Genomic DNA, 20,715 nt, shown 5'->3' with positions numbered 1-20,715 from the left:
TTTATACTGCCCTGAGAAAGGACACAGTGTCTCTGTGTCCTAAGTTGAAACAGAACAATGAGAGGGAGAAAAATACATTTCTTCTTGTGAGAGCACTGCAGCCCATTAAGTCTCTGGTTGGGACTGGTGTCTCCTAAACAAGATTTGAAACGTTCGTGTCTCTGCAGAGTGGCGATGCTGTTAAGCAGCCGGTGAAGATACTGTGAGACACTGGGGAAGGCCCAGTCCTTCATTTCTAAAGGGTGTTTTGCCTTTTTCTGACACTTCAGCAACTGGTTACAGTGTGTTAGGACAGGGTGTGGAGATGGGTTGCATGGAAGTTCCTTTGTATAATGTGGATCTCTGATCTTCATTCTGGTTCCGTCGTCACTGGAGTGAGGCCTAGCGTACCGGTGAAAGGGGTCTCTTTCATTTTGGGAAACGATTCGGCTGGGGGGGAGGAAGTCGTGCCAAATCCTGTGGTTTGTAAGGAACCCAGAGTAGAGGAACCTGACGGGTTATCAGAAAAGTACCATAGAGTGCTCCCGTGTGCCGTTCCACATTTCGTTCCACGTTTCGGTTGTTGTCAGTGACTATTTGTTAGATCCCCCTTCTGTTTGAACAAAATGTTTGGTTTTCTTGCTTGTTAACGTAACACATGGAAGACAAGACTGAATTCAATGTCCCAGATCAAACGATTTGAAGTATGCCAGGTAACTTATTAAGTATTCCTGAAGATGGGTGATTGGAGTGTCTTTCAGGTAATTGGCTACCAAGACAATACTGTACTAATCAGTGTCAAATTATTTCTCAGCAGGAGGGAAATCTGGCATATCCTGCACGGCAGGGTCCCCGGGAACAAGGTGGAGAAACACTGTCCTGCAGTACAGGTACACTACAATGAAAGGACTGCAAAGACAGGACGACGGCATGAAACACAACAAAGGTCCCATAGACCTGTGCCTTGGGCTGGCATAGCGGGTTGAGCTACCATCTGCAGCACATCTATACAGCCTGATGATCCATGGAGCTTTTAGTGCAGACCGGGAATGTGCAGGACTGGGGCGTAAACACAACTGCGTGTTTACCCCTTCAGTGTGGGATCAAATCCCAGTCCCACAGCTATTCTGTATTCTCTCCCTGTCTCCCTTCTACCTTAAACCCTGTCTCAAGGAATAAATGATTACGAAGAGTGAATGAAAAGATCCCCAATGTAGACTCCTTGGTCTAGTGGTAACAAGCCCGCTGCTAGTACATATACATACCTCCCCACCAGAAACCTGGGTTCAACCCCCCAGCGTCTGTCCTTCCTGCTCCCCTCTTCACCACTATCCCCCTCTACTTCTGTACCATCAGACAAAAGATCATGAAGCATAACAAGACGGTAGTAGCCGCCTCACCTGCGCCTCGTTCTCCTTGAGCAGCCTGCTGGTGCGCGTCCCTCCAGGGTCGTCGGTGACGTTGAGCATGACCACGCCCTTCTTCTCCCAGCCGATGAAGGATCCGTCCGTCAGTGCCTCCACCATGGCCAGGAAGTCCTCGTAACCGTGGTGGCGCGTAGCCACCACGGAGAAGGAGGTCCAGTCGAACTCTTCCAGCACCTCAAAGACCACGTCCAGCTGCATGGCTGTGGAGCAGGTGAACTGGAGGTAGATGGAGCCGCTCTCCTGGGGGAGGTGGACAACGGTGGTGTGCAGAAGCGGGAGAAAACAGTTTGTTAAAGAGTGGAATGGGTTTTCAGGACAGGGAGGGGGAAAGAGGGAGCGAGAGAGTGCGGTGAACTGAAGGATGGAGGTAGTATCTGTCCATAAGAACACAGAATTTCATTTTCTGCCATAAAGGAGGAATCCAGGCCTCATATTCCCAGAGTCTCAGAGTAGGAGTGCTGATCTAGGACCTGTTTTGCCTTTTAGATCATAAGGCGTAAGATACATGGACAGGAGAGATCTGATCCTAGATCAGCACTCCTATGCTGAGACACTTTATGAATACAGTGGAGTCAAAATTGGATTTAATAGGGAGAAAACATTTTGTAACAGAGTTAAACGAGAAGGTAGTACCTGAACTTGTCGAATAAGAACACAGTTTCCCCTACTGAACACGGCCAATGTTAGGAGTAACGTAAAATTCGAATGACAGTGTGAGCTTGATTCAGTCCTACACGCATTGCAGTGGCTGAGTCGGATGAAGGCCTATTTAGACCATAACGTTGGTTAAGAAAGATACATTAAACTTGTGGTGCATCAAGTTTCTTACCTATTCAGTGGCTTACATTCATGCCATAGCAATATTACCCGTGGTTAAATAGGCCTATAATCACAATGTCTCAGGGTACTATAAACTCCTTGGGGTAGCAGCTTCCTTTTTCCAGAGTAAGAAAAGCTTCCTGTTTTCAGAGTAAGAACTACATGTGTGGGTAGGAGATTTTAAACAAAGACACAGCGGAAATATCAATATGGCTATTTGTAATTGAATTCCAGTCTCAATACCATCCCTTTCTTTTTATTTTCTCTTTGTCTGTCTTGTCTACTGTGAAGGCTTTCCAGTACGGTCCTACATTACGGTCCCAAATGGCACCCTATTCCCTTTATAGTGCACTACTTTTGAACAGAACCTTATGGGCCCTGATTAAAAGCAGTGCACTATGTAGGGAATAGGGTGGATTTATGGGGCACAGCCGATATGTCCCTGTGTTTGGCCAGAAGTACGTTCAATTATTCTTTATTCACTGTGCAATTATTTCTATTTTTATTAATTTTTTTTATCTTATCATTAGCTCTGCATTGTTAGAAAAGGACTGTTGGTCTACACGTGTTGTCTGTAAAGCATGTGACAAATCATTTTGATTTGATTTGAGATTCTGTATTGCACAGTAGACCATGATTTTTTTTTTATGAAAAGGACTAGCCTTCCTCTCCTTGTCTCCTTTCCTTCATCTTCACTGATTTGACCAGACTGGAAAGCCTATGCTTGTTCAGTTCTTTTAGATTATATTAGGATAAAAACAGATAAGGAAATGGAGAGAGGAAAGGGAGATACTCTACTGAAAGGTTTATGTACAAGTAGAGGATAAGATTTCTAGAGCCTTATACATAAGACAGACAAGGTAACAGACACAGAGATGGGCAAAGATACTTAAAAAATGTTTCTTGTTACAAAATATCAAAGTAAAATACAAAATACTTTTGCCACGTCATGTATTTAATAACAATACTTGCAAGTAGCCCCATGACTGTAACTACAACAACATTCTCAGTAACAGTTACAGAAACGTTTTACTTGCTATGACTGTGATGTGGTTGGTTATCTACCTTAGTTGAATGCTCTGGATAAGAGTGTCTGCAAAATTAACAAAATGTAAATGTCAAAAAATGTGCACTTGCAAAGCACACAGGGTATTATTCTAATGAGCTCCGCCCCCAAACAATTTGTATTTGAATAAAATGTGGCCTTGTCTGTGGGCGGAGATAATTCTAATAATACCCATTGTACTATGCAAGTGTTCATTTTCCAATTTACATTTTGGTAATTTAGCAAACGCTCTTATCCCACCATAGTGCCATCAGACTTCTGATACCAATGCAGCAAATTTGGGGTGATAAGGGGCCACAAAATTGTGAACCACTATATTTTTCTTTAATGGAAATGTATTTGAAAATACACAAATGTAGCTCTCTAAAGCAGCATTTCCCAAACTCCGTCCAGGGGATCCCAAGGGGTGCACGTTTAGTTTTTCGCCCTAGCACTACACAGCTGATTCAAATAATTACATCTTGATGATTAGTTGATTATTTGAATCAGCTGTGTAGTGTTAGGGGGGAAAAACAAAATGTGCACCCCTTGGGGTCCCCAGGACCGAGTTTGGGAAACACAGCTCTAAAGTATCTTGTTACAAAATACATTGGACTGCAGTAAATTACAAAAAACTTGAAAGGTAATTTAAATACATATTTCAAATACATGTAACAGAAATACTGCCCATCTCTGAACAGAAGGATACAATTTAGATGGAACTATATTATGCATATGTAAATGCCCACCGTTGAACTCCCTCGCTATATTAATTATTCAGTGAGCGATGCACAATTAACAAGGCCAAGTGAGACTTGAATGGGGCCTGTAATTGTAGAAACGTTCACAGTTGGATATGTGTGCAAAAATAGGTTAAGTATCAAATGATACATTTGTGTTTGAGAAGAAAGACTGATTAAAGGCGACAGAGCTGAAGAGGTTGGGTGTGTTTATCCCAAATGAGACTGTGTGGAGAATAAGTGTATGCAGTGCATTCGGAAAGTATTCAGACCCCTTGACTTTTTCCACATTTGTTATGTTACAGCCTTATTCTAAAATGTATTAAATAAAATCTACACACAATACCCCATCATGACAAAGCCAAAACCGATTTTTAGAAATGTTTGTAAATGTATTAAAAAATAAAATCAGAAACCTTATTTACATAAGTATTCAGACTCTTTGCAATGAGACTCGAAATTGAGCTCAGGGGCATCCTGTTTCCATTGATCATCCTTGAGATGTTTCTACAACTTGATTGGAGTCCACCTGTGGTAAATTCAATTGATTGGACATGATTTGGAAAGTCACACACCTGTCTATATAAGGTCCCGCAGTTGACAGTGTAATTCAGAGCAAAAACCAAGCCATGAGGTCGAAGGAATTGTCCGTAGAGTTCAGAGACAGGATTGTGTCAAGGCAAAGATCTGGGGAAGGGTACCAAAAAATGTCTGCAGCATTGAAGGTCCCCAAGAACACAGTGGCCTCCATCATTCTTAAATGGAAGAAGTTTGGAACCACCAAGACTCTTCCTAGTGCTGGCCGCCTGGCCAAACTGAACAATCGGGGGAGGAGGGCCTTGTTCAGGGAGGTGACCAAGAACCTGATGGTGACCGAGAACCCGAGTTCCTCTGTGGAGATGGGAGAACCTTCCAGAAGGACAACCATCTCTGTAGCACTCCACCAATCAGGCCTTTATGGTAGAGTGGCCAGACGGAAGCCACTCCTCAGTACCTTTTACAGAGATGGTTGTCCCATCCCCACAGAGGAACTCTGGAGCTCTGTCAGAGTGACCATCGGGTTCTTGGTCACCTCCCTGACCAAGGCCCTTCTCCCCCGATTGTTCAGTTTGGCCAGGTGGCCAGCACTAGGAAGAGTCTTGGAGGTTCCAAACTTCTTCCAGTTAAGAATGATGGAGGCCACTGTGTCCTTGGGGACCTTCAATACAGCAGAAATGTTTTGGTACCCTTCCCCAGATCTGTGCCTCGACACAATCCTGTCTCTGAACTCTACGGACAATTCCTTCAACCTCATGGCTTGGTTTTTGCTCTTACATGCACTGTCAACTGTGGGACCTTATACAGGTGTATGCCTTTCCAAATCATGTCCAATCATTTGAATTTACCACAGGTGGACTCCAATCAAGTTGTAGAAACATCTCAAGGATGATCAATGGAAACAGGATGCACCTGAACTCAGTTTAGAGTCTCACAGCAAAGGATCTGAATACTCATGTAAATAAGGTATTTCTGTATTTTTTTTTATTATACATTTGCAAACATTTCTAAAAACCTGTTTCTGCTTTGTCGTTATGGGGTATTGTGTGTAGATTGATGAGGATTATTCTTTTTTTCAATACATTTTAGAATACGGCTGTAACATTACGAAATGTGGAAAAAGTGAAGGGGTCTGAATACTTTACAAATGCACTGTAGGACCCTTTTCACAGAGTGTTCTACATGGAACTCAAAATAGTTCTACCTGCAACCAAAAAGGGTTCTACCTGGACCCAAAAAGGGTTTTCCTATGGGGACAGCCGAAGAACCCTTCTGGAACCCTTTTCTTCTAAGAGTGTAGGGTTGCACAACTCCAGTCCTCGAGGGCCACTCTCTCTGTTTTCTGTTTTTATCAACGGCTTATTTTGACCTTTGGAAACCAAGTGTTGAACCTTCTCAGCAATCAGTGACATTCATTGTTAAATTACAGTAAGTGCCAGGCAGACACATAAAGCAGCAGGACTGCAGCCACTCGAGGACTGAAGTAGTGTTCTCCTACTCAGACCACACTGTATCCAGCGGGCATTTTTCTTTTTATGGCAAAGATGACATCCTCATACTAGTTGCATAAGGAGGAAGTTTTGTAAGCATCTTTTTAGCAACCAGATAACAACCAAAATACAATGTCTTTCCCATGACGTTTTGAAAAAGACATCTTTACCTGGTTGTAACAGAGACCAGTTGGTTGCAATCTGGTTTTATGGTGTCTTCTCAACCAGAAACCCAGTTTCCAACCAGAAAATGAAGACGTCATGTGCCAAATTCTGCCCACTGGGTAAGATGAGGCTTCCAACACACAGTAACTTAGGACTGATTGATTACTTGAAATCCATTAAGAAGGGAAAGTTCACAGCCAGGTAGTTACCTGTGGCTCCCTGCCCAGACCGGCCCCTCCTCCCACGGCCACAACAGGCACTCCGGTCTGGGCCGAGACAAACTCCAGCATGGGGGCCAGGGGAGCCTGGTCAGGTGGCGGGGGCCTCTCCTCCTCGAACACCAGCCCCTGGAGCGGCGTAGTGGCCAGCAGCTCACACAGCTGCAGCAGAAGGCTCGCCGGGCTGCTCTCGTTCACCGTCAGGTAGATCACGTTGGCCGGGCCATACTGCGTCATCACGCTACCGCCCACCAGAGCCGCTGACGCGGACGCCAGCGGCGCAGACGCCGCTACCATAGCCAATGACGACGAGGCCCCCCTCCCCTGAGGACCCCCCGGCCCGCTCGTGCCGCCCGTTCCCCCAGCAGCGGCCGTCTCCGGGAGCAGGGAGGAGCCCGAGTGGACCACAGCGATGTTGACTACACCCAAGTCCCTCTCTCTCTCCCGGGGGCGGAGCAAGAGGGGAGGGGAGGAGCGGGCGGGCCCCGTGCAGGCCAACACGGCCAACAGGAGGGAGAGGGCGGGCTTGGCTGCCATGGGGGGGGGGGGGCGCAGTTCGGTGGGCAGAGCAGCGACGGCGGCAGTTCACAGGCGAAGAAGGACCTGGAGTGGAGAGGTGAGAAGAAAGGATTCAGGGGGGAAAAGTCTGAAGAATGAAAGGCCTGTAAGTAAGTGAGGAGAGGAGCAATGATACGCATAGAAGTAAGTAGGAGCTACAGTGGCGAGGGATACTATTGAAAAACAATCCTGTGGAAGAGGAGGGGCTAGGCGTAATGGGAAAGAGAGAGAGAGAGAGAGAGAGAGAGAGAGAGAGAGAGAGAGAGAGGCACAGTGAGATGGCGCTAGACAGGGGGTGGATGAAATGGGCCTGCATCACCTACCATACAATCAATCAACATCTTAAGGTCAGTGTAAGCGTAAAGCCAGGTACAGTGACCTACAGAGGAACATAAGCTCACTGCTTAGGGACTAGCGTAGGAGTGCTCACCCCTTGAACTCAACCCTCCCCCTTACTGGACATCAGAATTCATTACCCCGGGAGCGGATTCACGGTTCGGTCCCACACCATTGGAGAGCTTTGAAGCTAAGCTATAAATCTTTGCAGCCATAAACCACCAATGGGTACTGTACATCTAAATGGACAGGGCTAAATTACAATTCAAATAAGACTGGGGAGGGGTGACGAGTTTAGTCGAGGTAGTTGTGTGTATGCACGTTTTTTTTTAAGCAATTGTGGTTGAGGTGGGGAAATGGTCTGTGCAGTTGAGTGAGGCTGTGGGACTGTACACGAAATGTAAGGAGATGTAAAGCAAGCAACACTTAATTAATCATTTTTGAAGTCGCTTAGCGTGCCAGCCCCCCCCCCCACCACTCCCCCTCCCCCCTCCCCTCCTTCTCACACCCCCCCCCCCTTTCCATTCACTCTCTTTAATTAACCCTCCCTCTCCCCCTGGGGCACACACAAATAGACACAGAGTCAAAAACCCACTCTCTCCGGATCACTAACACGCAGCACAACAATCGGTATCTGTCACTCCCTCCCATATTGCCCGTTTTCTCTCATAGCGTCCGTGGCTAATGTCATTGCTTTGAACCAGAAGGCTTTGCTGATGTAATGTCCTCTTCACTCCCCCCAAACAAACAGCTTCTTTCTGCCTTGTTCTCTCTCTCTCTCTCTCTCTCTCTCTCTCTAATTCCGTTTTCACATTCCTACATCGCTCCTTTTGACGCTGAGTTATCATCTGAGGAAAAAATAGGGGGATTACGATGATGAAAAGTGCTCAATTTGGGGGAAAAAGGGGGGGGGGGGGTGTAGACAAATTTAAAGAAACTGTAGCTGTCGTGGAATACAGAGAGGAAATAGAGGATTGAGCCAGTGAGCCGGATAGCAACAGCGGCTGTAAAGTGGGAAAACAATAAAGTATTGAGAGAGGATATAAAAAAAATATATACAAAAATATAGATATTTTATTGTCACATACACCAGATAGGTGCAGTCAAATGTGTTGTTTTACAGTGTCAGCCATAGTAGTACGGCACCCCTGGAGCAAATTAGGGTTAAGGGCCTTGCTTAAGTATATCTAAGGGACGGTAGTATGGGGTAGGCAAGAAAGATAAGTATTTAACACTGCCCTCAATATACCATTCAGACAAAGCCAGACCTCGGCTTGAATGCCTCATCCGAGCCCTGTTGCATAATTCAATTGGATATTACTACCTCGGTTAAGCCTATGGGCAGAGCCTGCCATGAAACCTAACGGACTCACCGTTTTTCAAAGTGAGATAGACTGGAATGGCATGAGGCTTAATCCAGTTCAGACTGTATGAAACAAAATACAGATCTTATGAAACCAGTACAGACCACACAGGTTCTGTACTCAGTTCGAAGGACATACGGCTGAATCCAGTACAAAACCGCACTACTGACCATACATACGGGTTCCGGATCAATCATTCCAGGCTAGCATTCCATCCGCTGGCCCTAAACCACTCAGCTTGTGTTGTCACTGCCCAGGACTCTCATACTCCCCAGGACTCTCATACTCCCCAGGGCTCTCATACTCCCCAGGGCTCTCATACTCCCCAGGGCTCTCGTACTCCCCAGGACTCTCGTACTCCCCAGGGCTCTCCTACTCCCCAGGGCTCTCATACTCCCCAGGGCTCTCGTACTACCCAGGACTCTCGTACTCTCCAGGGCTCTCGTACTCCCCAGGACTCTCATACTCCCCAGGGCTCTCATACTCCCCAGGACTCTCATACTCCCCAGGGCTATCATACTCCCCAGGGCTCTCATACTCCCCAGGGCTATCATACTCCCCAGGGCTTTCATACTCCCCAGGGCTCTCATACTCCCCAGGACTCTCATACTCCCCAGGGCTTTCATACTCCCCAGGGCTCTCATACTCCCCAGGGCTCTCATACTCCCCAGGGCTCTCATACTCCCCAGGGCTCTCATACTCCCCAGGACTCTCATACTCCCCAGGGCTCTCATACTCCCCAGGACTCTTATACTCCCCAGGACTCTCATACTCCCCAGGGCTCTCATACTCCCCAGGGCTCTCATACTCCCCAGGGCTCTCATACTCTCCAGGGCTCTTATACTCCCCAGGACTCTCATACTCCCCAGGGCTCTCATACTCTCCAGGGCTTTCATACTCCCCAGGGCTCTCATACTCCCCAGGGCTCTCATACTCCCCAGGGCTCTCATACTCCCCAGGACTCTCATACTCCCCAGGACTCTCATACTCCCCAGGACTCTCATACTCCCCAGGGTTCTCATACTCCCCAGGGCTTTCATACTCCCCAGGGCTCTCATACTCCCCAGGGCTTTCATACTCCCCAGGGCTCTCATACTCCCCAGGACTCTCATACTCCCCAGGGCTCTCATACTCCCCAGGGCTTTCATACTCCCCAGGGCTCTCATATGGCAGTTTCATGGTCTTCTCCTGACATGTAGTGCATTGCTTGTTGCCTATGTTAAATGGGCCCTGCGGTATCATGGCCGTAGAGTGGTATAGTGGTTAGGGAAATGGCGTTGGGAGAAGACTGGTTAGTGGTTCAGAGTACAGGTCAGAGGTTACTGTAAAACACAGCTGGGTGAATGGATCATGCGTATCCTGGCTGACGGAAACGGTGTCAGCTGTACAGTATGTACTGTACGGACCTCTGTCGCCATGTTATCTTATCCAGGCATTAGCATAGAGGCTATACATCCTTGAACTCCTCCCCATATCTATTGGTTGTCTACGGCTTACCGTCCTACTGGGTAATACACCACGAATAGACATCCTACAGTATTTCCCCTCTAAAAGCCCCTGCATCTTGTGTGAGGGTCGTATGGCACGTTCAGCTCCCAACATCAATCTTGTGTGATGATCATATAGCACGGTCAGCGCAAAACCCTATCTGGACAACGGGATAACTGGTAGGCAGAAGTAACTGCACTGACCATGAGGGAGACAGAGGGGCAGTGCACACAGAGAGTGATTATGTCGAGTCTCTCTTTATGGCCGTCTAAGTGTTGGCAGACTCTCAGAGCAGCGCAAGCGTTATGAGGAACTGCCTGGCCCGGTCTTACTCCAAGCGGTATCCTCTGGCGCTTTGGCACACAGACACCATTAGCAGGAGTATGATGGTCCGTCACGTATGCTCAAAATACTTCAGTCCCATGACCCAAAAGTCAGGGCCCTCCCTAGTAAGCTTTAGAGATGACTTGACTACCCCCCGTCACACACACACACAGACATTCACACACACATGCACGCACTCACACACACACACACACACACTCTCATACACACGCAATCTTATACACACACTCACACAGAGTAAGATTCAATTCAATTTTGTCAAAGCAAACTGCTTTTCAAGGCAATCCGTGACTCCATGTCTGACAGAAAAGGAATTCCACGCAGTTAGAGGTCTTCCTCCTGCTACATCACCTACTGTAGGTACAGTTTGAAGCACTTATTTACACTGAGTGTACAAAACATGCTCTTTCCATGACATAGACTGACCAGGTGAATCCAGGTGAAAGCTATGATCCCTTATTGATGTCACTTGTTAGATCCACTTCAATCAGTGTAGGTGAAGGGGAGGAGACAGGTTAAAGAAGGATTTTTAAGCCTTGTGACAATTGAGACATGGATTGTGTATGTGTGCTATTCAGAGGGTGACTGGGCAAGACAAAATATTTAAGTGCCTTTGAACGGGGTATGGTAGTAGGTGCCAGGCGCACCAGTTTGTGTCAAGAACACTGCTGGGTTTTTCACGCTCAACAGTTTCCCCTGTGCAACAAGAATGGTCCCCCACCCAAACGACATCCAGCAAACTTGACACAAACGTGGGAAGCATTGGCATCAACATGGGCCAGCATCCCTGTGGAACGCTTTCGACACCTTGTAGACTCCATGCCACAACGAATTGAGGATGTTCTGAGGGCAAAAGGTGGTGCAACTCAATATTAGGAAGGTGTTTTTAAAGTTTTGTACACTGTGTACATTGTCAGACAGACGGTTACTATTTTTACAGAGCATTCGGAAAGTATTCAGACCCTTTCCTTTTTCCACATTTTGTTATGTTACAGCCTTATAATAAAATTATTTCAAAAAAATGTTTTCCCTCATCAATCTGCATCATGACAAAGTGAAAACAGGTTTTTAGGAATTTTTACAAATGTATTCAGAACAAAAAAATATTAAAAAATGGTTTATATACATTTGCTACATTTAAAAAATATATGTTTTGCTTTGTCATTATGGGGTATTGTGTGTAGATTGATGAGAGAAAAAAAAAACGATTTAATTAAGGCTGTAACGTAACAAAATGTGGAAAAAGTCTGAATACTTTCTGAATGCACTGTATCTTCTTCTATTTCTAAATGTTCCAGATAGGATAAATCCCCTTGAGGTGATCTGTCTTGTTTCCAAGGAAGTGTCAGGAGAACAACAGAACCGATACAGGACTCCTTGAGCTTTAACAAGAAAGATTCCCTCACAGTCAGCACAGCAGTTAGTTATACCGAGCTCCTTTAAGTTGGCTATTTAAGATACATGGTATAAAGTATTTGCCTGGATGAAATGCAATCATTACTTTATGCACTTGTTTTTCTCTTTCAATTTTACACCAAATAAGCACAAACAAGAAGCAATATTTGCCACTTCCTACTATACCTCCAATTCACCACTGATTGTGTGGCTGAAAATAAAGAATATCACATTCCAATTTATTGGGGGATGTGATGCTTTACCTCATGCATCGTCTTTGCATGAAAGTCATTTGGTGGTGAAAATTGTACTGGGATCAAACTTTGCCCCATAGCACTCTGCATACAGAGAAGCAATATCATTTATAGAAATAATTGCTACTCTAAAAATACATACCACAATGCATTTGCTGACGGTCATTGGTGGCATTCTTCATTTCCCATATGCTGCGGCTATGGATGGTGGGAGGGGAAGGAACGAATGAATGCGGGCCTGCTCGGCTCAGCACACAGCACTGAGGAGGAAGCACAGAGGTATTTAAGAGCGTCTGCTCTCTCTGCAAAGAAGTAATCAACAGGCTGGCCGGTGACCTTGCTAACAATGTTTTTAATAAACATGACCTTCATTAGATTGAAAGAGAAGCTGGGGAAGGGAGTTACGGATAAAGGGGCAGAGGAGGCAGAGGAATACATTTCGGCTATATTTTTTTTCAGGAAATTACAGATTGGGAAGGAGGAAGCATAAAAAACAGGCCGTGAGAGAGAGAAAAAGGGGTAGGGGGGAGGTGGATTAGCTAATGTCATGGTCCTTTGTGGTTCAGTTGGTAAATCATGGCACAGATAACACCAGGGTAGTAGGTTCAAGTCCCAGTACCATCCATAATGTAAAATGTTTGTGTGCATGACTGTAAGTTGCATTGGATAAACGCGTCTGCTAAATGACTTTTCTTCTTTTCTATGAAGGAGAGACATGAGGACAGAAAATGAGCAGCGGACGGATCCCATTGAGCACAGACGTCAATTCGACATCTATTCCATGTTGGTTCGATGCAATTTCATTCAAATGGTGTGGAAACGACATTGATTCAACCAGTGTGTGCCCAGTGGGATATAGGATTCTGAGGGTGTCTGATGCTCCCTTGACCCCCCCCCCCCCCCAAGTATCTTGCTCATGTTTGTTCTGACGCCTTCTATCTCTCTCTCCTCTATCGACCATTCCATCTATCTCTCCCACTCCCTCTCTGTCTATCCCTGGCCTGTCCCGCTCTCCCTCTCCCACTTCCTCTCTATCTATCCCTCTGTTGTATCTAATTCTCCCTGTTTCTATCTCTTTCTCCCTCAGCCTCTCTTCCATTATCTCTCCCTGTCCCTCTTTCCCTAACCTCTTTCCTCCGCTCGCTCGCTCTCCTTCTCAAATCAAATCAAACTTGTATTGGTCACATACACATATTTAGGAGATGTTATTGCGGGTGTAGCGAAATGCTTGTGTTTCTAGCTCCAACAGTGCAGTGGTATCTAACAATTCACACAAATCTAAAATAAATATTAGGACGAGCAATGTCGGAGTCCGGTGTGTGTGTGTGGGGATAGATGGATGGATGGATGGATGGATGGATGGATGTGTGATGGGATGTATAGACATTATGTGGATTGAACATTTAGTATATCTGTAGAATATGTAGGATAGAATAGTATTATATACAGCATTAGTTGAACAGGATGGCATTTACTAGAATACAGTATAAACATATGAAATGAGTAAAGCAGTATGTAAACATTATTAAAGTGACCAGTGATTCCATGTCTATGTACATAGGGCAGCAGCCTCAAGGTGCAGGGTTGAGTAACCAGGTGGTAGCCGGCTAGTGACAGTGTCGACACTCAGGCCAGGGTACTGGGTGGAGACTGGCTAGTGATGGCTATTTAACAGTCTGATAGCCTTGAGATAGAAGCTGTTTTTCAGTCTCTCGGTCCCAGCTTTGATGCACCTGTACTGACTTCGCCTTCTGGATAATAGCTGGGTGAACAGGCCATGGCTCGGGTTGTTGATGTCCTTTTGGCCTTCCTGTGACATCGGGTGTGGTAGGTGTCCTGGAGAGCGGGTAGTTTGCCCCTGGTGAAGCATTGGGCAGACCGCACCACCCTCTGGAGAGCCTTGCGGTTGGGAGCGGTGCAGTTGCCGTACCAAGTGGTGATACAGCCCGACTTGATACTCTCAATGGTGCATCTGTAAAAGTTTGTGAGGGTCTTAGGTGCCAAGCCAAATTTCTTCAGCCTCCTGAGGTTGAAGAGGCGCTGTTGCAAAGTGATATGTTTGCCGAGAAACTTGGAAGATTTTCACCTTCTCCACTGCGGCCCCGTCGATGTGGATGGGGGTGTGCTCCCTCTGCTGTCTCCTGAATTCCACGATCAGCTCCTTCCTTGGTCTAGGGTGTCAGGTAAGGTGGAGGTGATATGATCCTTAACTAGCCTCTCAAAGCACTTCATGATGACAGAAGTGAGTGCTATGGGGAGATAGTCATTTAGTTCAGTTACCTTTGCTTTCTTGGGTACAGGAACAATGGTGGACATCTTGAAGCAAGTAGGGAAAGCAGACTGTGATAGGGAGAGATTGAATATGTCCATAAACACTCCAACCAGCAGGTCTGTGCATGCTCTGAGGACGCGGGTAGGAATGCCGTCTAGGCCGGCAGCCTTGCGAGGGTTAACACGCTTAAATGTTTTACTCACATCGGCTACGGAGAAGGAGAGCAGCCTGCGTCAGTGGCACTGTGTTATAACTGCACTGTCTGTATTCGATCATATTCCCAGTCACCTTGCCGTGGTTAAATGTGGTGGTTCGCACTTTCAGTTTTGCGCGAATGCTGCCATCTATCCACGTTTTTTGGTTTGGGTAGGTTTTAATAGTCACAGTGGGAACAACATCCCCTATACACTTCCTGATGAACTCAGTCACAGTGTCAGTGTATACATCAATGTTATTCTGAGAGGCAACTCGGAACATATCCCAGTTCGCGAGATCAAAACAATCTTGAAGCATGTTTTCCGATTGGTCAGACCAGCGTTGAATAGACCTTAGCACAGGTGCTTCCTGTTTGAGTTCCTGCCTATAGGAAGGGAGGAGCAGAATGTAGCTGTGATTTGATTTGCCAAAGGGAGGGTGGGGGTGGGCCTTGTAGCCATCCCGGAAGGGCTAGTAACAATGGTCGAGAGTTTTTGAAGCGCGAGTACCACAGGCAATACGTAAATAGAACTTTGGTGGCGTTTTCCTCAGATTTGCTTTGTTCAAATCCCCAGCTACAATAAATGCGGCCTCAGGATATGTGGTTTCCAGTTTGCACAAAGCCCAGTGTAGTTCCTTGTTCATTGAGGGGTGTTGTGGTATCGGCTTGAGGGGGAATATACACAGCTGTGACTATAACCAAAGACAATTCTCTTGGGAGGTAATATGGTCTGCATTCGATTGTGAGGTATTCTAGGTTGGGTGAACAAAAGGACTTGAGTTCCTATACGTTATCACAATCACACCAAGAGCAGTTAATCATGAAACATACACCTCAGCCTTTCTTCTTTCTCGAGAGTTCTTTATTCCTGTCTGCGTGATGTACTGAGAACCCAACTGGCTGTATGGACGGGGACAGTATATACCGAGAGAGCCATGATTCCTTGAAACAGAGTATGTTACAGTCCCTGATGTCGCTCTGGAAGGAGATCCTTGCCCTGAGCTCGTCTACTTTATTGTCCAGGGACTGAACATTAGCGAGTAATAAACTCGGAAATGGTGGAAATGGTGGATGGTGTTCAATCTGGGATAAGTTAAATTGCCTCGGAGAGTACGAACAAAGGATCCAATTCTGGAAAGTCATATTTCTGGTCGAAATGCTGGTGAGTTATCGCGGTTCTGATAGCCAAAAGTTATTTCCGGCTGTTTGTAAGAAATAACACCAAATTTGTTTTACAAATACTCTTGCTCCCACTCCCTCTCTATCTATCTCTCTCCCTCTTTTGTGTCTCCTTCTTTCCTCTCATCCCTCTATCTACTCCCTCTCCCTCCCTTGTGTCTCCTTCTCTCCTCTCCTATTTCTTGCTCCCTCAACCTCTCACATGCTTCTAAGGGTTTTATTTCTCCAGAGCCCCATTTGGCCAGTCCTAATGAGTTGGTATTTAGCTGGCTCACGATCCTCAACTTTGACCCCAGGGGAGTTGGCGGATTACAGGTCTCCGCCAGTGGGTGTCTCGGTTGTCACGCCACAGTAAAGAACTGGCAAAGGTGCCTATCTACATGCCCAACGCAGCCACTGTAGATTAACAACGTGTTGCATTCCTGGCCACAATGGAAACCCCCAAATGAGCGGCCATATTGTTACACAAAGCTCTATGACCAGCTTTATTAAATGTATGTGTCTGACAGAAGGCTTATTTATTTCAGATATAAGTATGTCAAATTCCTTGGCTGTTGTTTTGTTGTTTGATGGTTTGGCGCTAAGGTGGAATAAAAGTTTTTCAAGGTAAACAGAGACATAGAAATTGGCAGGATCTGTACACAAACACAGCTATCGCAGGGAAGGTATGCCTGGGATAAACGAAAGAATAGAGAAAATAAAAATAAATGTATACCAGAGGCAACACACACACACACGTCAACTCTTTATTTCAGTCTCCGTACCTTGTCTTTCTCTTACGCCTCATTCATCTCTCTCTCTCTCTCTCTCTCTCTCTCTCTCTCTCTCTCTCTCTCTCTCTCTCTCTCTCTCTCTCTCTCGACATGTACTGCACATACTTTACAGGGCTTTGTGACAAAAACCTGCCTAGTTGAAAAAGGTCCACAGACTTATTCATCAAACGGTATTCATCGGCTCTGTCAGATTCGCCCAACCCGCTACCAATCAAGCAACTGAACAATAAACCTGCCTGTCAGTAGAACTGACTCAGAGAGAAATACAAAAACACGGCTGATCCGAGATGTGTAATCATTTGTGTTGGTCAGAGTCGTAGTGTAGCTGACTGCAGCTCAATTGCCCTCCTCAGAGGAAGCGAAACGAAGACCGACGTTTCCGGTGGTACTGGTACAAGAGGCTGTGGCCTAGCAGGTAGAAGCAGTAACTTCATCAAGCCAGAGTGTGCAGATGCAATGTCAATTTACATTTGATCAAAAGGGATTTACAATCGATGCCATTAGCCAAATGTTAGCTCTCTCTGCTAAGGGAGATGGAATTTATGACCCGATTAAAGCGCAATGTTCACAGAAAGCAAACCGATCCGTTCTACGGTGTCCTCCCAGCATTATAGGTAGAATTATATATTTCAAAAGTATCAGCCCCACCATAGTCAAGTACAGAGACCCACCATGTCCCTTCATACCAAACCGTTTGCCTGAAAAGAGAAAAATGTAATAAATAACGACCAAGGTTATATGGCCCCCTGGATGTATTAGATCAAGACGGCAGCCTAGGGACATTTTTTTTTTAACCTGAAGACTTTTTGGAAAGATCACTCAGCTCACAGTAAAGGCAAATGATTCATTCGTGGACATTCTGTAGTTCCTCATCGTGGGACATTATCAGGTTTTGTGCTTTAGAAGTAGAGTAGAAATGGCAACACCTACACTATATCCCTGATATACCACAGGCCTATCTGCAATGTATAGACACTGGCTGGCTGCACTGTGAATATGGAAACAGGGATACACTATATCCCTGATCACTATATCCCTGATATACCACAGGCCTATCTGCAATGTATAGACACTGGCTGGCTGCACTGTGAATATGGAAACAGGGATACAAGAGGCACCATCAAAGTGAGTCACCGAGACAAGAAGCTTGAGTTGGCTATCATTGCGGTCCTAATTTATTTATGACCTGCCAAACTACACACAGCCGATAAAAACAGAAAAGGAGCATTTATTTGTTTTGAAAGTTAATTTGAACAGTAGATATATCGTCTCCCAGATATGCTTGTGATAAACGAGAGGGCTGCTTCTTTGGTCATTGTGCTCTGATACTGAGAATGATAGCCTTTAGGCCTACCTTTAGCCTTGCATATTGTAAGCTATCTGAATAGGCCAGGGGTATTCAACTCTTACCCTAAGAGGTCTGGAGCCTGCTGGTTTTCTGTTATACCTTATAATTAATTGCACACACCTGGTGTCCCAGGTCTATATCAGTCCCTGATTAGAGGAGAACCCACGAAAAAAATATGGAACTGGCTTCGAGGTCCAGAGTTGATTTTGAAGGGACTAGGCTACGCAGCAGTCCTAGCTAGACTAAATCCAAACGAGGATGATAGAACACTTGGAATGAAGATATGGTTCAGAAGTTTCAGAGTGGCCTTCAAACAGGGTCTGGGTGTGTCGAAGGTAGGGTTCTGATCACATGATTCTGTCACGTACATTCAGGCGGTCGTCTTTGGACGCAACCTCGCGGCGGGCCCCCACCTCCAGCTCACTACTTTAACATTAAGTTGGATCGAAGGTTTAATCCATTTTTTTTTCAGTCAGGAAAGTTGAGCAAGTTTCATGGTGGCTCCCCTGGGTGTAGCCAAACCAACCAACACTTTGACCACCGTCACCATCGAGGAAAGCCAGGGCCACTTGGCTTGTCTCTAAAGAAGATGAAGCTAAAATGGCCTCTTAGCAGAATAGGGGATTTCAGTCCGTAACTGATAACGTCCCGCAGCCAGCAACCATTCATTCATACACGAATGACTCAATGGAACACCTCAGACTGAGTGCAATTCTCAGGGATGAAGAATGACTTTTCTAAAGGAGCTCAATTTGAAAGGATCATCAGGCATCAAATGGAAGAAAACAGAATGAAACTACCTGGACTTGTCCACAAAGAAAAAGGTTTTCTGTTGCTTGAAAACGTTTTTCCGTTGTGTGCCCGAATGAACACAACCCACCCTTGCCTGGAAGTTGGAAGCACAGAGCTGAATCCTAAGGTGACGCTACAGGTGCAGCCCTTCTCCACCTCCTCTGTCTCCTACTCAGTGGACCTGCACTTCTGAGTGTCACATTAGTCTGATGATTTAATGGGACAAGTCCCCACAAGTCCAGAGTTACTCAAGAGGCTGAAACAACGGTCTGAAAGAAGCTTCCCCTGAGCAACTTGGGCTTGTCATTGTCAGATTTGTTTCTCTCCATAAAGGAATCCCTCAGAGATTGCTTTGCCGAAGTCATTCGGAGGCCACGATATCAGCCGATGACAAAGTAACATGTGTTTCAACATCCTCCATTAACTGGATGAAATAGAGCATTTTGGATTAGGACGAGTTCCACAATCGGTTTCACTGAAAACAACCTAAATTAGACTGTATGGCCTGTTACACATTGTGTGTGTGTGTGTGTGAAACTGTACGACACATGAAACTAGGTCCATTATAATCCAATTGCAAATCCCACCCTCTTTCATGCTCATAGGTCCAGTCCAGAACAACTAACAAAAGAAAACATGTATGGTACATTGTCTTCAACTGAACAATGGGGTTTCAGGCAGACAGTCTCAAGATCCCATGCTGTGAAGTGCTTGAGAACCCCAAACATGGAGGGTGGCCCTTCAAGGCTATATATCACATAGTGATCAATGAAAAAACGTGTTTCAACTTGCTCTAGGATAGAAATAAAAGGCCTACAATATTGGTTTTCAAAAGAATCCGAATATATGCATGGCCTGTTTAAGAATGCAAATATGATTTAAACATGCCACCTGCCTATAGGTAAGGTATTTACTCAATATACACCCAACAGTGCGAGTGGGATAGTTTGCCTAAGGAATTCTGATAAGATCAGAGCAAATGACCTTCTGCACAGTTCAGAACTGCAATTCAAAGAGCTGTCTTCCAATAAATTCACACATTGTCGGGAGCACAGCTGACAGATGGGTACGTACAGAAAGCTCAAGGATTGATTCAACATCTGAAAGCTGCCTTGGGCAAATACCAAGAGATGTGTCTTGAAAAAAAAAGGCTACAACGTGTTCTCCGTGGACAAGAAAACAATAAAAATGGACACATGCGCATAAACCGGTTTCAAACGAAGGCAATGTGTATACTAATGGACGAATGGTAATGTACCCAGATTTAAAACGACGATTTGGGGGAGATAAAAAAGGTACACATTTCTTTCATCACTAATGTAAGTTATGTGTGGTGACTCAGAACGTGTGTGTGTGTGTTTGAGTGTGAACAAATGCCCGTGCCAGTGTGTGTATGTACAGTAGGTTATGCCTGTGCAGTGTTCGTCTGGAAATAGTCAGAGCACTTGGAGTATGCAAGCGCATCAATGACAGAGGGGTCAAAGCCTCGCTCACCGGCCGGTTGTTGCCTATCCATCAAACTAGCTGCCAATATGAACACATTTAGCCTCGAGAAACACTACGCCACTAATTCCGGTCCCCGTGCATAACATTCAGCACATTTTTTGAAGGGCAAATCTTGGAACACTTCTTGAAGGAAACCTAAACATATCACCCTCACGGCAAGGAGTAAATACTCACTGTTTTTCAGGAGCCCGAAACTCTGTTCTCCCCTCGTCTCTCCATCCACAGTACATCCATTCCTCTCCTGGCCATATCCTGCGGGTTATTTCCCCGTTGTGTTGCCTGTATATTTAAATGTTGCACCTATACACAGTATCGACCTTGCCTTTACTCAGCGAGACTACATGTTGCTGACTACATCTCTCTCCCTCCCTCTTTCCCCTCTCGCCAGTTATTTTGTTAAAATTCCGTATATACGCCTCGTCACCTAGCAACCTCCCTCTTCATCACTCCCGCGACACGTGTTGAATGCTAAACTTGTCGTGGATTTTT

At 45.6% G+C, this 20,715-nt stretch overlaps 1 protein-coding gene across 1 annotated transcript in view; it reads right to left on the bottom strand.

Moving 5' to 3' along the window:
• Nucleotides 1-20,514, bottom strand: part of grin2da (glutamate receptor, ionotropic, N-methyl D-aspartate 2D, a) — a 58,237-nt gene extending 37,723 nt beyond the window's left edge. Inside the window, exons 1-4 of the mRNA XM_029731079.1 lie at nt 20,401-20,514; nt 12,303-12,420; nt 6,412-7,023; nt 1,380-1,646 (exon numbers count right to left, since the gene is read on the bottom strand). Of these exons, the coding sequence (XP_029586939.1) occupies nt 1,380-1,646; nt 6,412-6,957 (813 nt within the window). The 5' untranslated portion in view covers nt 6,958-7,023; nt 12,303-12,420; nt 20,401-20,514. The remainder of the gene's footprint in view (nt 1-1,379; nt 1,647-6,411; nt 7,024-12,302; nt 12,421-20,400) is intronic.
• Between the last annotated feature and the right edge of the window lie 201 nt (nt 20,515-20,715).

Source organism: Salmo trutta, chromosome 34, assembly GCF_901001165.1.
Source record: "Salmo trutta chromosome 34, fSalTru1.1, whole genome shotgun sequence".
Classification (NCBI taxonomy): domain Eukaryota; kingdom Metazoa; phylum Chordata; class Actinopteri; order Salmoniformes; family Salmonidae; genus Salmo; species Salmo trutta.
The sequence above is the reverse complement of the archived record's forward strand: the minus strand, read 5'-3'. Positions and strand labels throughout refer to the sequence as shown.